Here is a 17678-nt window from a genome sequence, read left to right as displayed (position 1 = left end):
TCCACAAGGACAGTGACCCAGAGCCGGGATCGAACCTAGGACCTCGGCACCGTGAGGAAGCAGTACTAACCACTGCGCCACCATGCTGCCCTGACCTATCATTGTTGATAGCGTAACACTGACTTTTATTTAAGTACGGATCATACCATGCTATTACACCTTTAGTCTACAGAAGGGATGGTACACAAATCCGAAGGCAAATCAGCAGATAAGGCCAGAGGTTACAAAAATAATGGAAGTATAAAATAAAGGTTCCGTATTTGAATAAACGTAGAATTCAAAACAAAACCTACAAACTGACAGTGCAAATCTTATAGCTATTACGGAAACATGACAGCCTAGATGAGGAGTTCATAGAATGTTTTCAGGATACTTTCTTAGAACAGCACATTCTGGCACCAACTAGACAGCAGGCTATACTAGACCTGGTATTGTGCAATGAGATAGGATTAATGGCCTCATAATAAAGGCACCCTTTGGTAGCAGTGATCCTAAACTGAAGGTAAAATTCAATCATATTGAGAGAAAGAGAGAAGAGTGGGTCTAAAAATCAGTATTCTAAACATAAATAAGGGCAATTATGAGGGCATGAAAGCAGAGCTAGCTAAAGTGCACCAGCAAATTAGGTTAAGAGATAGGTCTGCATTGGCAGAAATTTAAAGGGATCTTTCGGAATACACAGGATACATTCCAATGAGATAGAAATACCCACCATCTGTGGTTAACTATAAAAGTTAAAGATAGCAAAAAAATTTTTTTAACATACAAGTGAGTAAGGGTAGCAGATCAGAAGACTGGACTGAACATAAAAACAGCAAAGAATGACTAATAGATGAGGAGAGAAAATAGAGTACAAGAAAAAGCTATTGAGAAATATTAAAGCAGTAAGAGTTTCTATACATAAAGTTAACAAAGTGAGAGTTGGACCTATAGAAAGTGAATGTGGGGAATTGATAAAGAAAAATAAAAAGACGACAGATGAATTGATCAGATATATTGCATCGGACGATCACCAGGGAGGTGACACTGAGCAAATTGGTCGAGCTGCAGGCTGACAACCACCCCCCCCCCCCCCCCCCCCCGAGTCTTGATGGACTTCATCCTAGGTTCTTAAAAGTGGTGACTGTGAGATAATTGATGTTGCTTGGTTTATTTTTCCTAAATTCCAGGACAGTGCCATTAGATTTGAAAATATCAAATGTAACTTTAATTTATGTGATGTGATTACTGGCTCGGCCAGCATTTATTGCCGATCCACAGTTGCCCTTAAAGTGGTGAGCTGCCTCCCTGAATCGCTTTAGTCCATGTGGTGTGGGTACACCCACACAGAGCTGTCAGGGAGTTCCAGGGTTTTGACCCAGCAACAATGAACGAATGGTGATGTATTATCAGAATGGGGAGTGGCTTGAAGGGAAACTTCCAGGTGGTGGCGTCCCACGTATCTGCTGTCCAAGGAGCTTGAAGATGATACACACTGCTGCTACGGTGTGCCAATGGTAGAGGGAGTTTGTGGATGAGGGCTGCTTTGTCCTGGACGATGTCAAGTTTAGAGTGCTGTTGGAGCAGCACTCACCCTGACAAGTGGAGAGTATTCCATCACACTCGTGCCTTGTAGATTGTAGACAGGCTTTGGTGCGTTACTCACCGCAGGATTTCTGGCCTGCTCTTGTAACCACCATTTATACAGCCAGTCCAGTTCAGTTTCTGGTCAATGGTAACCCCCAGGATGTTGACAGTGGGGGATTCAGCGATGCTAATATCATTGAATGTCAAGGGACTATGGTTAGGTTCGTCTTGTTGGAGATAGTCATTGCCTAGCACTTGTGTCGCACAAATGTTACTTGCCACTTGTTGACCCAAGCCTGGATATCGTCCAGGTGTTGCTGGTTTTGGACATGGACTGCTTCAGTGTCTGAGAGTCAAGAATGGTGAACATGTGGAATCATCAGCAAGCATCACCACTTTTAACTTTTGATGGAAGGCAGATAATTGATGAAGTAGCTGAAGATACTTGGGCCTAGGACACTCCTCAAGGAAGTCTTGCAGTTATGTCCTGAAGCGAAGATGATTGAACTCCAATCACAGCCATCTTCATTTGTGGTACGTATGCCGCAACCAGCAGAGCATTTCCCCCCTCAATTCCCTTTGATTCCAGTTTTGCTGGGAGTTCCTGATGCCACAAGAGGTCAAATGCAGGCTGAATGTCAAGGGCAGTCAGTCACTCTCACCTCTGGAGTTCAGCTCTTTTGTCCATGTTTGAACCAAGGCTGCAATGAGATCAGGGACTGGAGTGGTCCTGGCAGTACCCAAACTGAGCATCAATGAGGTTATTGTTAAGCAATGTCACTTGATTGCACTGTTGATCATCGCACTGTTGATGGCCCCTTCCATCACTTTACTGATGATCAAGGGTAGACTAATTGGCCAGTTTGAATGTGTCCTGCTTTTTGTGTACAGGACACACCTGGGCAATGTTCCACATGGCTGGGTAGATGCCAGTGTTGTAGCTGGACTGGAACAGCTTGGCTACGGGTACTACACATTCTGGAGCGGAAGTTTTCAGTGCTAGTATTTTTGCTGTAATGTTGCCAAGGCCCATAGCCTTTGCAGTATCAGTGCCGCCAGCCATTTCTTGATACCACAGAGTAAATCAAATTGATTGAAATCTGGCACCTGTGATGCTGGGGAGCCCCAGAGAAGACAGAAATGGATCATATACTCAGGACTTCTGGCTGAAGATTGCAGCAAATGCCTCAGCCTTTTGAACTGATGTGTTGGGCTTCCCCATCATTGTGGTTAGGATATTTGTGGAACTGCCTCCTCCAATGACTTGTCCAATTGTCCACCACTGATAAGGAGTGCAGAGCTTAGATCTGATCTGTGGAATCGCTTAGCTCTATCCATCACTTGCTGCTTATGCTGTTTTGCACACAAATAGTTGTGTTGTAGCTTCACTAGGTTGACACCTTATTTTTAGATATGCCTGGTGCATGTCCTCCTGCACTCTTCATTGAACCAGGGTTGATCCACTGGATTGGTGGCAATGGTAGAATGGAAGCAACACAGTGGCACTGCTGGCTCACAGCGCTTGGAATACCAGTTCGATTACAGCCTTGGGTGCCTGAAGTTTGCGCATTCTCTTTGTGCGAGTGGGTTTCCTCTGGGTGCTCCGGTTTCGTCCCACAGTTTAGGTGAATTGGCCATGATCAATGCACAGGGTTACGGGAAAAGTAGGCCTAGGCAGTGTTCTTTGAGGGTCAGTACACACTTGATGGGCAGAATGGCCTCCTTCTACACTGTAGGAATGACGTGGATGTGCCAGGCCAGGAGGTTAGATTGTGGTCAAATACAATTCTGCTGACCCATAGCGTCTCGCAGCTGCCCAATCTCAAGTTGCGAGATTGGTTTGAATTCTATCCCATTTTAACAGTGGCAGTCCCACAACACAATGGAGAATATCCTCAATTGAAGATGAGCTTTCATCTCCACAAGGACTGTGCGGTTGTCACGCCTACTGATACTGTCATGGACAGATACATTGATGAGTTCAAGTATGTTTTGTTGGTTCCCTCACCACATGCGGCCGATTCTTTAGGTGACTTGTCCTTAAGGACTCAACTAGCTTGGTCTGTAATAGTGCTACCAATGGACAATGAAGTCCCCCACCCAGAGTACATTCCACACCCTTGCCATGCTCAGTGCTTCCTCCAAGTGCTGTTCAACATGGCACCAGGACATTGAAAAAAAAAGTTCCCGTTCTTCCTGAAGGATACCATGGGATCTTTAGCCTATCTGAAGTACTGACATCTCAATGGAAAGAGGATACCTCCTCCTGTGTCATGCATCGGAGGTGGTTCCATGTTTTTCACCCCGACTTCTCTAAGGCAATACTGCAAGACCGAAGGAGCACCACCATTTCAAACAAACATTATGGGAAGGATAATCAACAACTTTTTGACTTTGTAAATGAGATTTAAAGGAGTGGCACAGATTTTTAAACAAATGTTTTTGAAGTTCTTCCCTTTCCCCATCCTGTTCCCAAGCAACTACAACTTCCCATTGCAGAGTCTCGTAAATCCGTTGACGTGTAGATGCACATTATACTTACTGCCTTTTTACCAGGAATAGCACATTCCCAGTTCATTAAGTTTAGAGTACCATCTGGATTCTTTGTAGGTACTGCAACAAAGCCCTGTCAGTAAAACAGAACACAAGAATTAGGACTGACAAATTATACTAGTATAAGCCATACCTTCATATGTGGGCATCCAGACCGTGGTATAACTTTGATCGGGCAATGAAAAGCAAGATTAAAGGGTGCGAAGTATATTAGTTTACACATTAAAGAGAACTGATTTGCTGCTTATATTTAACCATGCCCCACACACAGAGGAGGATTTTTATTAATTACAAGAAACGAGTCATGAATTGTTGGCTGCTCCCATTTATAATGGGGGGGGGGGGGGAAAGGAGGAGAAGAAGAGAGGAAGAGAGAGAGAGAGAGAGAGAGAGAGAGAGAGAGAGAGAGAGAGAGAGAGAGAGAGAGAGAGAGAGAGAGAGAGAGAGACGTCAGGCATCTTCCCTTTCACATATATATCCTTACTCACTCTCTCACTAAAGGAAGGCCAGAAATTAAAAACTCAGATGCCATGTTTTACTGGGAGACAAACCAGGAGATCATTGGAGTTTTATCGAAATGTTCTAGGCAGGAGGCAACATTGGCTCATCCAATCAATTCTTATAATCATCCCATAGTGCAGAAGGCGGCCATTCAGCCAATCGAGTCTGCACTGACCCTTCAAAATTCTCCCTCAGTGTACACGAACAGGCACCGACTAGAGGTTTTTCACAGTAACTTCATTGCAGTGCTAATGCAAGACCATGTTAACTCCTTAATGTGTTTCGCAAATCAAATCTGGAGTTCTGTAACCAAACTATTCCTCAGACCAAACTTCTAACATTGTGCTAAGGATATCCCAACTCGCATCAGCTCCAATTCAGTCACCGGTGTCTCCTTTATCCGTTGACCTGCACTGACCCCCGGTCCAACATTTAAAATTATGTTCAGCTCCCTCCCAATCCCTGTAACCATTTTCAATCCTCCAGAGAATCAGACTGCTCCTCCAATTCCAGCCTCTTGAGCATCCTCTAGGGAGCCTCTAGGGCAGCACGGTAGCACAGTGGTTAGCAAGGTTGCTTCACAGCGCCAGCGTCCCAGGTTCGATTCCCGGATTGGGTCACTGTCTGTGCGGACTCTGCACGTTCGACCCGTGTCTGCGTGGGTTTCCTCCGGGTGCTCCAGTTTCCTCCCACAGTCCAAAGATGTGCAGGTTAGGTGGATTGGCCATGCTAAATTGCCCTTAATGTCCAAAAAGGTTAGGTGGGGTACTGGGTTACAGGAATAGGATGGAGGTGTGGGGATTTAAGTGGGATGCTCTTTCCAAGGGCCGGTGCAGAGTCGATGGGCCGAATGGCCTTCTTCTGCACTGTAAATTCTATGTTCTATCCCTGGGTTTCATGCTCACTGGCAGCTGCATGGACCTTAAACCTGTTCTCTAAAGTAAAAAGTAATCTTTATTGTCACAAGTAGGCTTACATTAACACTGCAATAAAGTTACTGTGAAAAGCCCCTAGTCGCCACAATCCAGCACCTGTTCGGGCACATAGAGGGAGAATTCAGAATGTCCAAATTACCTAACAGCACGTCTTTCGGGACTTGTGGGAGGAAACCGGAGCACCCGGAGGAAACCCACTCAGACACGGGGAGAACGTGCAGACTCCGCACAGACAGTGACCCAAGCCGGGAATCGAACCTGGGACCCTGGAGCTGTGAAGCAACAGTGCTACCGTGCTGCCATCTCTACATACAGACATGTGAATTAAGAGTAGGCTAATCGGCCCTTCGAGCCTGTTCGGCCAGTCAATATGACAGCTGATGTGATTTTAACCTCAAATCCACACTCTTTTGCCTGCTCCCACAATAACCGTTCACCCTATTGTTCATCAGTAATCCATCCAGCTCTGCCTTAAAAATATCCCAAGATTCTAATTCCACTGCCTTTTGGAGCAAGGGAGTTCCAGAGGCTCATAGCTCCGAGAAAAAAATTATCCTCATCTGTTTTAAATGGGCAACCCCTGATCTTGACCCCTAGCTCTAAATTCTTCCACAAGAGGAAATATCCTCTCCATCCTATCAAGTCTCCTCGGGAATGTTAAATGTTTCAATCAAGTCACCTCCTACTCCTCTGAATTTCAGCAGATATAAGCCTAGCTTGTCCAGTCTTTCCTCATGACAATCTGTCCATTCCAGGTATTAGGCTAGAAAAAAAGGCAACCAATACAGTACACAGTACTCAAGATGTGGTCTCACTAATGCCTTGCATAGCTGAAGCATAATCTCCCTACTCTTGCATCCAGTTCCGCTCGTTTCTCCTCACCAATCTCACTTGCCCTAATATCTCAGTGTCAATATTTTGCTAAGACTTCTGGAGCACCGTGGGACATTTTACAACATTAAAGATATGACATAAGGCGACACGGTGGCGCAGTGGTTAGCACTGCTGCTTCACGGCGCCGAGGACCCGGGTTCGATCCCAGTCCTGGATCACTGTCCATGCGGAGTTGGCACATTCTCCCCGTGTCTGCGTGGTTCTTACCCCCACAACCCAAAGATGTGCCCCTTAATTGGAAAAGCTAAAAATTAAAAATAATAAAGACATGATATAAATGAAATTGGTTTATGAACAATTTTTTTTATTTTTAAATACAAAAAGCCTGCCCTACCCTGTTCTATTATACTCACAAATGCTATTTTACAATGCTACTCCCCTCTTACTTTCTTCCAACACCCAATCGATCCTGTTCCTCAAACCTGTGACAGGAAGGATATTTGTGGACAAATTCTTGATACTCAGGTCCCTCCTTTTCAAGTAAACTTCCATGGTAGTCAAATATTCTCCACCTAATCCTTTAGTTCAGGATCTATCGCTGTAATATTGCAAAAGCAAGTAGATTCTACTACTGACCCTGTATAATATAAAGTTCACCCAGCTGCCTATTTGGTGAATCATAGCAGCTACCCACACAAGATTGCAGAAGTCAATTTCAAATAATTCCAATCTGTAAATCAATTTATCTTGTAGATTCTGATTGGAAACAGTTAAATATATTTTCAATAATTTTATGCCTGGACCAAGGGACGTGACCCACTTGGGGAGGTCGATAGGTGTTCTGCGGCTTGAAAGATTTGCGAAACCCTCGTTTAAATCACCTTTTACTTTATGATGCAATTTCTGTGCAATTTAAAGAAATGCTTTTATTACAGAACACTCCAAATTCCTGCCCCTCAGAGCAACAACGCCAATGTTGATACATTAAGGCAACTCAGCCAAGTCAGAGGGGTATATATGGTCAACAGGCTACTTGTGAGTTGTATACATAATAATGAGTGCAAGAGATATCTCCCAGCCTTTTGGATGTCCAGACCACATAGATCGGGCATTGTCAAAATCCGGGGCACGACCCGCGGGTGGGTCGTGGGCGGGTGTCGGGAGGGTCGCGGAGCCGTCCATTGTGGTGCTCCCGATCGCGAAAATCAGCGCACAACAGCCGGCTGTGAATAACACGGCTGCAAGCGGCTTTCAAAATGGCCGCGAACATGTTTTTTAAAAAAATGTGGCTGCACTGCGCATACGTGCCAGATCATCGGCATGCATGCGCAAAACTATGCGCATGCGCGCTGATGATCGGTCGCAGGTTTTTGTTTTACAAGTTCGGGGGGGGTTTATTCATTAATTTTTATTTTTTTCATTTATTTTATTCATTTTATTTTATTACAAGTTCGGGGGGGGTTTATTCGATAAAATTTTACAGGAAGAAAATGCAGAACCTTGGACAGATGGAGACTCCATGCTTTCCGACACCGGAAGGCTTCACCTTCATCCAACAGGTTCCATTGGAGGAGCGTGTACGAGGGCCAAAGGGACCCAAAACCATTTCCTCCATTTTTGTCAGCAGCAAACAAGGTAAGAGAAAATGGTGGGTCGCGCAGGTCGGCCGGCGTGGGTCGCGAAGGTCGGCCGGGTCCCGATGGTTGGCCGGTTGGTGAAAAAGAACACTGACAACTATGCTATTATTAGGGTTCTTTTGTGGAAGGTGAACAATCTGAACCTAACCAAATGTGTAGGAGTCCACAGCACAAGATATGCCTCACCTTGTGCCTCATTACACCAAAATATTAAATTCCACAAAAGGTCAACCAACAGAATGCAAAATAATTTCAATTTAACAAAAAGCAGTTGGAAGCAGTGTGAAAGCTTAGCTATTTATTTCTTACATGTATAAAAAGCCTTATCCCCAGGTTATATTCTGTATTTTTAGCCGGAAGGGGCAGCAGGGAGGTGATTACTTTGATCTCGTACAGGTCACACAGCAGTTTATCCAATGCAGAAAATCAACCAAAGCAAGCAGTAAAAGCAATTTAAATTTGGAAGGAGAGAGAAAAGCACACTTAGCCGCGATAGGATACCACTTGGATTACTGATTCAATCTGTGCAGCAATTATCAGGCAGTCAAGCTATTAAGACGCAAAGATTTTCTTCTGTGCTATATTCTGCTATAGTTGAATAGCTGCCTTCAGAAAATGAATTAATAAATACGGAGAAAAATATTGCAGGGATTTGGGGCAAGATCAAGGATTTCTCTTTTAAAAAAGAGCTGGCAGACTCGATGGGTCAAACCACCATCTCCTGCATTGCATACTATTCCAGGAGTATCAGATAGATTTGCACATTCCACTACAATCTGTGCTGTGCAGTCAAAGCTCAAAACGATTCAAGCAAACATCGGTAAAACTTGCGCAAAATCAGAAGTAGGAAGATCAGAAATCCTCTGAAGGATTCCACATCTTAAATATTCCTGAAGGGGTGGCTGACATAGCTGCCGAAAAGTATACTTACAAAAGGATGATCCTTTCTCCAGGCTTTCCTTTCCTGTGCAAGTCGACTCAAAGCAATTCCAGACATCGTTTTACTTCAACTGTCCCCTGCAGAATAAACAAGCAATTAGCCGGTCTCAGGTTAAGAGGCTAATCAGTTAGGACTGAGACGAAGATAAATTTCTTCACTCAAAGAGTGCGGAACCTTTGGAATTCTTTACCCCAGTGGGTTGCAGTTACTCCATCGCTGATATATTTTAGACTGAGACAAAGGTTCTTGGTCTTTCAGGGAATCAAGGGACATGTAGAAAGGGTGGGAAAGTGGAGGCAAGGTCAGCGATGATTCTATTGAACGTGGAGCAGGCTCACGGGCTGTCTATTTCTGCTGTTTATGTATTTTGACCAACATTTTAACCCTTTCCTGTCCCCTCACAGGGATTTCAGTACAGTACAAATGACGGGTCGTTGAATTAAAAAAAAAAAATACCTGTCCTGAAGGAGCTCTTTGGGAAAAACAAAACAATCACCTATTTTCTTCTCCCAAGCTTGCACTGTGTCCATGTGCAGGAGGGCAACAGCTACAGGTCAGTCACTGATAAAGGTAACAATTGTTGGAGCAACTGAGGCAACACGTTAAAAGCAAAAAATAAAATACAAAAGCACAACCGTAAAAATGCAAAAGTAATGGCAACCTTTACCATTGTATACACAAATCAACCTGTGCCCATTTCCCCAAAGAAAATAATCCTAATACAGAGGCATGAGTGGCAAAAGAGAGATAGTGAATAATGAGAAAGGAGGTTACAAAGAACTCCACATCCAGATCTGATACTTGGGAGATAAACAGCTCTGAAAACCCTTCCAAAAAGAGAAATATCCAGCAGCCTCGTGTCACAAGAGCATAGTCTATGTCAACTCAAGCCACTCTCAAATAGGTCTGACATTTTCCACAGCAGGAACATCACAAAAATTACTGTAGCTTTCAGTGGAAGAAACAAGTAAACCAAACCATGAAAGTTAAAATGATGCACCGCTCGGCCTTTCTGCAATGATATGGAATGGCTTTTTGCTTAACTCTACTGATGTTTGGAAATACTCGACCAGATCTGCCAGCATATGTGGAGACGAATAGAGTTAAACAATTTGATGACCGTTCTGATGAAAGATCGCTCGCCTGAAACACCAACATCTGTCTGCACAGATTCAGCCAGAACTGGATACTTCCCGTGTTTTCAGCTTTAAATTTCAGCACCTGCCGTTTCTTGCTCATGTCCAAAATTTCCATGCTTGCAAATTCCACCACCCCCGACCCACTCTCCATCCGGCCACAATATCTCACATGCACCCTCCGCAGAAAATGTAATTCCCCACACTCTCCACTCCATTGCTAATTGGTGTTTTTACCATGTATTTGCCCACTTAAAAATTCCTCCAGATATTCCAAGCCTTGCCACTTTCCTGCTGTTGGTGAATTGCTTTTCAGCACCCAGTTTTTAAAGGAATATGTTTCTATATATTCACTGACTTAATATCATAGAATGTAAGATCATAAAATTTACAGTGCAGGAGGCCATTCGGCCCATCGAGTCTGCACCAGCTCTTGGAAAGAGCACCCTTGGGTACAAGGTCAACACCTCCACCCTATCCCCATAACCCAGTAACCCCACCCAACACTAAGGGCAATTTTGGACACGAAGGGCAATTTATCATGGCCAATCCACCTAACCTGCACATCTTTGGGCTGTGGGGGGAAACCGGAGCACCCGGAGGAAACCCACGCAGACACGGGGAGGACGTGCAGACTCCGCACGGACAGTGACCCAAGCCGGAATCGAACCTGGGACCCTGGAGCTGTGAAGCAATTGCGCTATCCACAATGCTACCGTGCTTAAGGGGGCAATCGGCAAGCAGCAGGCATAGCAGATCTATGTTTGAAATCTGAATGACCTTACTGAAGATCTTCTAATCGCACACGGTTTGCAATTCCAGAGGCACTTTATGATTGAAGAGCAATACAATCTTAGACAAAAACTTCAACAGAACAACTTAGCAGAACTCAATGTACAAACAGCACCCAGCATTGTAACTTGGCCAAGTTTTCTGATAAGTCTAAACCCAATGTAGCGTCCAAACACAAGGTTTCAATGTGAAATGACATCTTAGTATTCCTGAATCCAGCCTTAGACCATAAGACATAGGAATAGAAGTTGGTCATTCAACCCATCGAATCTGCTCCACCATTCAATGAGATCATGACTCATCTGATAATGATAATCCTCAACTCCACTTTCCGGTAACCCTTGATTCCCTTACTGATTAAAAATCTTTCTATCTCAGTTTTGAACATACCCAACCTCTAGGGCTCTCTGCGGTAAAGAATGCTACATATTCACTACTCTCAAGGACCCCTTACTTTGAGATGTTGCCTTCTGGTCTTAGGACTCTCCTACAAAGGGGCTGGTTAGCACTCAGCTAAATCGCTGGCTTTGAAAGCAGACCAAGGCAGGCCAGCAGCACTGTTCAATTCCCGTACCAGCCTCCCCGAACAGGCACTGGAGTGTGGCGACTAGGGGCTTTTCACAGTAACTTCATTGAAGCCTACTTGTGACAATAAGCAATTTTTTATTTTTATTACAAAGGGAAGCAACCTCAGCATTTACCCCGTCAAGCCCCCTGAGAATCCTATATGTCTCAATAAGGTCACCTCTCATTCTAAACTCCAATGAATGCAGGTCCAACCTACTCAACATCTCCAAAGAAAATCCATCCACACCCAGGATCAACCGAGTGAATCTTCTGTGGACTGCCTCCAATGCCGGTTATCTTTCCTTGGGTAAGGGGGCGAAAACTGTTCAGTGTCCGAGGCCCTGTCTAACTAGTGCCTTTTATAGCTTTAGCAAGGCTTCCTCATTTGTCTACTTCATTCCCTTTAAAATAAAGGCCAACATTCCATTGGTCTTTCCCATTATCTGCTGAACTTGAATGCTAGCTTTTTGTGATTCATGCACAAGGACCCACAATTGTGCTGCGCCTTTCTCCATTTAAATATTCAGCTCCTTGCTTCCTCCAAAATGCATAACTTTACATTTTCCTACACGACATTCCACCTGCCAAAATTTGCCCACTCACTTAGCCTGTCCATATCTCTCTGCAGGCTGTGTCATCCTCACCACTTGCCATCCCACTTACACTGGTGTCATCAGCAAACATGGCAATAGTATATTCACTTCCCGCATACACGTCATTAATGTACATGGCAAATAATTGTGGCCCCAGCACTGATCCCTAGGTTATCTGGAAACTGCCCTTCTTATCCCAACTGTGTTTTCTAGCATTAGCCAATCTGCCATCCATGACAGGTGAGATATTAGAATTAAGATGACCAGTTACATGTCAATGAGTGGCACAGTGGTTAGCACTGGGACTACGGTGCTGAGGACCCGGGTTTGAATCGCGGCCATGGGCCACTGTCCGTGCGGAGTTTGCACATTCTCCCCGTGTCTGCGTGGGTTTCACCCCCACAACCCAAAGATGTGGGGAGGGAGAGGTGGGAGGGGGAGAAAAGAGAGAGCGAATGGGAGTTATTCTACTGTGATCTGGTAGAAAATGCACAAGTATGTCAGTACCACGCATCACCAACTGTCCGGAACTCTACTACTCTACCCGTAGAAGAGTCACCAGGCTCCGCACTGCAGATACAATGCAGCTGAAGCCAATGTTGAGCTGTGATGTAAACTGTAGGAGAAAGCTGATGTGTTAAGTAGGTTGGTTCAACGTTGACTGCAACTGGATGCTGTGAAACTAGAAACAGGCTTCGGACACAGGAGATGGTCCAACACGGTTTTACTGAACTTCCTGATTGCTGTACACAGTCTGCTGTGAGTTGACACTCTATCATTCTAACTGATAACCTCCTACTGGCTTGGCCAGACTAACTCTCTACCTCATGGTGATAGTGCTCACTGGCTTGTGCACTCTTACTATCTCAGTAGCCGTGTCCTGTCTGGTGATTGGTTGTTATGTGTCATGTGTGTTCATTGGTTATCTGGTGTGTCTATTACTGCCTGTCTGCATCTCATTATATACATGAGTGGATATTATAACATCTCCCCTTTTTGAAGTAAATTTTGGAACGTGGCGATATATATATATATATATATATATATATATACACACACACACACATATATATATATATACATATATACACACACACACACACACACACACACACACACACACACACACACACACACATATGCATGATTATATACAAGCGGTGAGTGAATGAGCATATGTACATGGGAAGGTGTCTATCGTGCAGATAGAGAGCAAACTGAACAAAATTTACAAGATTTAATTCTATAGATTCAGTCTTTGTGGCGGGCGACGAATTCATGTCGATCGTCTCAGAGGTGGAGGTGGGCCTACACTTGGACAGGCGGGATTGCTGCCATGTCGGTGGCCTCATGGAGAGGCGGGAACGCTGCCAGATCAGTGGCCTAGTGTTGCGAGATGTCCGGAGGAGGCATGATGACATGCGGAGAAGAGCGGCCAGGTGGTGGGCAGGGAACGTTTCGGAGTGCCCTCCTGTTGCGCCGTAGAATGGAGCCATCAGCCATTTGGACAACGAAGGACCTGGGGCAGCCTGCCTGAAGACAATAGCTGGGGCTAACCAATCTCCCTCAGGCAACTGGACACGAACAACATCGTCTGGAGCCAGCGCGGGTAGATCTTTGGCATGAGCATCATACGTGATCTTCTGCTGGTCCCTGGATCGCTGCACTTTCTGCAGCACTGAGAGGCGTTCAAGCTCTGGAACATGGATGGCTGGAACAGTCATCCTCAGGTTGCGGTTCACGAGCAGCTGCACCGGAAACAAACCAGTCGACAGAGGGGTTGCCCTGCATGCCAACAGTGCCAGGTTGAAGTCAGAGGCCGACTCTGCAGCCTTGCACAGCAACCGCTTGACAATATGGACCCCTTTCTCGGCCTTCCCGTTTGATTGCGGGTAATGGGGACTGGATGTGATGTGACTGAAGTGGTAGGATTGTGCAAAGGTCGGACCACTCTTGGCTGTAGAAACATGGACCATTGTCACTCATTACTGTGAGTGGGTGCCGTGCCTGGCAAACCGTCTTTGCAGGTTTTAGTCACTGACTTGGACGTGAGGTCCGACAGTTTCACCACTTCTGGGTAGCTGGAGAAGTAGTTGACCAATAGCATGTAATCACGCCCATTTGCGTGAATGAGGTCTATCCCACCTTAGACCACGGAGAAGTCAAGATCTCGTGCTGTTGCAGTGTTTCCTTGGGCTGAGCTGGTTGAAACTTCCGGCATGTTGTGCAGTTGAGGACCGTTTGCAATGTCCTGGCTGATGCCAGGCCAGTAGACTGCCTGCCGAGCTCTGCGTCGACATTTTTCGACCCCATGGATCTGTCTGAGCACCATGGCTTGCATGCTTTGGGGGAATGATGATTCGATCTAGTTTAAGAAGGATCCCCTCGACAACCGTTAACTCGTCCTTAACGTTGAAGAACTGGAGGCACTGCCCCTTTTGCCAGCCATGGGCAAGGTGTTGCATCACGCGCTGCATTAGAGGATCTTTGGCAGTTTCTTCGCATATCTGGGCAACTCGTTCATCAGTGGCTGGGAGGCTGCTGGCACACAACTGCACCTGTGCCTCAATGTGGCGAATGAAGTCGCCCGGTTCACACGGCATGGTGATGGATCGGGTAGGGCATCCGCGACGATCAGCTCCTTGCCCGGTGTATAGACGAGTTCGAAGTCATATCGGCAGAGACGAAGAAGAATTCACTGCAGCCGAGGTGTCATGTCGTTTAAATCCTTCTGGATTGTGTGGACTAAAGGCCTGTGGTCGGTTTCCACCGTGAACTTCGGCAGACTGTAAACATAGTCATGAAACTTGACTATTCCTGTCAGGAGACCCAGACACTCCTTTTTGATCTGGGCATTCCGTTGTTCGGTCGGAGTCATGGCCCTGGAGGCATATGCCACTGGAGCCCAGGACGAGGAATCGTCTTGCTGGAGGAGCACCGCCCAATGCAGTCTTGGCTTGCGTCTGTGGATATCTTGGTATCCTTGGTTGGGTCAAAGAACGCCAGTACTGGGGCTGTGGTGAGCTTCACCTTCAGCTCAAGCCACTCCGATTGATGTGCGGGAAGCCACTGGAACACTGTCGACTTTTTAACGAGATGCCAGAGGGCTGTGGTGTCGGATGCCATGCTGGGAATTAATTTTCCGAGAAAACTTACCATCCAGAGGAAGCAAGAGGACTGCCTTTTTGTCCTCTGGTGTCTTCATGGCATTGATTGCCAGCACCTTGTCGGCATCAGGTTGCACACCTTGCTGTGAAATGTGGTCACCTAAAAACTTGATTGCGGACTGCCCAAACGAGCATTTGGCCCTGTTGAGCTGGAGGCCATTTTCATGAATCCTCTGGAAAACCTGTTTGAGGCAAGCGATGTGATCCTCGGACGTCACGGACCAGATGATCATGTCGTCCACATAGACTCGCACCCCCTCAATGCCCTCCATCATTTGCTCCATTATGCGATGAAATACTTCGGAAGCTGATTTGATACCAAAAGGCATGCGGTTGTAGCAAAACCTGCCGAACGGAGTGTTAAAAGTGCACAGCTTCCGTCTGGACTCGTCCAGCTGAATTTGCCAGAATCCACGGGAGGCGTCCAGCTTGGTAAAGAATTTGGCGTGAGCCATCTCACAGGTCAATTCTTCACGCTTCGGGATCAGGTAATAATCTCGCATGATGTTGCGATTCAGGTCTTTGGGATCAATGTAAATGCAGAGTCCGCCAGGGGGTTTCTTGACGCAGACCATGGAGCTGACCCAGTCTGTGGGTTCCGTGACCTTTGAGATGAGGCCCTGGTCTTGGAGCTCTCGTAGCTGCGTCTTCAGACGATCCTTGAGAGGAGCCAGCACCCAGCGTGGTGCATGGATGACTGGGGTGGCATTCGGCTTGAGCAATATCTTGTAGCGATATGGGAGCGTGCCCATCCCATCAAACACACGGTGGTATCGTGTGAGAATGTTGTCTATCTCAGCCTGGAGATTCGCATTGGGCGAGGCCGTCGCCGGTGTCGAGGACATGGCATGAATTCGCTGTACCAGATTTAGGAGTTTGCATGCGCGAGCACCGAGCAGGGATGCCTTGTCAGGCCAGACTATCTTAAATCTCAACGTTGCCTTGGCTTCCTTGTGAGAGACACCTAGCTGACACGACCCACAAGCAGCTTTGGCATTACCATTGTAGTCAAGGAGCTGGCAGGCTGGTGGGAGAATGCTAGGTTGGTGTCGGATGCTGTCGAGGTCCGACTGTGATACGAGGTTCGCAGACGCGCCAGTGTCCAATTTAAATCGGATGTGAGACTGGTTGACCGTGATGACGACACACCACTCGTCGTCAGTATCCACACAGAGGATCGAAAGGCAATTGGCAGGCACAGTAGAGACCCACTCGCATGTGGCGATGATGCCCACCCGATATGGAGACTCGAGGCAGTCAGCATCGGGGCCTGTTGGGCTGAATGGATCAGAATCCTGCATGCCTTGTTGTACGCAGCGGACACGCGTGCGCTGCAGCTGGGAGCATTGGCTGTTGTTCGGTGGGGCGGACCTGCAGAAGGCCGCGTAGTGGCCAGGCTTTCCACACTGTAGACATCGCCTGCCTTTGGCTGGACATCGCCGCTTTAAATGGGCGGGGCCACAATTCGGACAAGTCATGACGCTGACGTCAGCACGTTCTGTGTGCCATCGCACATGCGCAGTGCGGCCGGCATGCGCCTCAGGGTCTTCAGCCTCATCATCCACCCAGTCATGGCACGCATGCGTGGGGACCCGAGAAAAGGGCATGAAGCGGCCACTCTCCTCGATGCTCAGGCCTTGCATTTTCGCTATGGCCTGCACCCTTCTGCCTCGTGGGAGGCCGGTTTTGCAGTTTCTGCCGCCCGGATGCGGGAGTACCGATTTCTGGCATGCTCATGGACAATGCACGTTTCGATGGCAACGGAGAGGGTCAACTGTTTGATTGAGGAGCTGCTCCCGCAGGGAGTCGGATTGGAGCCTGAAAACGATCTGATCCCGGATCATGGAATCAGTCGTCGAGTCATAATTACATGACTGCGCTAGGATGCGGAGATGGGTCAAGAAGGACTGAAAAGGTTCATCCTTACCCTGAAGCCTCTGTTGGAAGATGTACCATTCAAGCTCTCATTCACCTCAATGTTGCAGCGGCTGTCGAATTTCAGCAGAACTGTCTTGAACTTTGTCTTGCTTACGTTTGCCGATGGCGAAGACAAGTTATAGATGTGGATGGCATGATCCCCCGCAGTCGACAGGAATAGTGCGATCTTTCTGGCATTCGATGCTGCCTCGAGGTCGGAGGCCTCGATGTACAGGAGGAACTTTTGTTTGAAGACTTTCCAGTTGGCGCCGAGGTTGCTGGAGATCCGGAGTTGCGAAGGAGGCTGGATCCTTTCCATGCCGCTGGATGGCTGCTTGCTGGTCGTTGCAGATGCACTCGAGGTAGGTTTGTTAGGGTTAATAGCACTTTGGTACCCTGATGTGTTAAGTAAGTTGGTTCAACGTTGATTGCAACTGGATGCTGTGAAGCTAGAAACAGGCTTCTGACACAGGAGATGGTCCAACACTGTTTTTTTGAACTTCCTGATTGCTGTACATAGTCTGATCTGATAACCTCCTA

General features: G+C 46.6%; 1 protein-coding gene across 5 annotated transcripts in view; it reads right to left on the bottom strand.

The window, feature by feature from the left end:
* Positions 1–17678, bottom strand: part of LOC140403913 (SUMO-conjugating enzyme UBC9) — a 52018-nt gene that overhangs the window by 14584 nt on the left and 19756 nt on the right. For all 5 annotated transcript variants that reach the window (XM_072492155.1, XM_072492154.1, XM_072492150.1 and 2 more), the window contains 2 exons: positions 8958–9043; positions 4109–4192 (listed from right to left, as the gene is read on the bottom strand). In XM_072492155.1, the coding sequence (XP_072348256.1) occupies positions 4109–4192; positions 8958–9023 (150 nt within the window). In that variant the 5' untranslated portion in view covers positions 9024–9043. The remainder of the gene's footprint in view (positions 1–4108; positions 4193–8957; positions 9044–17678) is intronic.

The sequence above is a fragment of the Scyliorhinus torazame genome, chromosome 29 (assembly GCF_047496885.1).
Source record: "Scyliorhinus torazame isolate Kashiwa2021f chromosome 29, sScyTor2.1, whole genome shotgun sequence".
Lineage (NCBI taxonomy): Eukaryota > Metazoa > Chordata > Chondrichthyes > Carcharhiniformes > Scyliorhinidae > Scyliorhinus > Scyliorhinus torazame.
The sequence above is the reverse complement of the archived record's forward strand: the minus strand, read 5'-3'. Positions and strand labels throughout refer to the sequence as shown.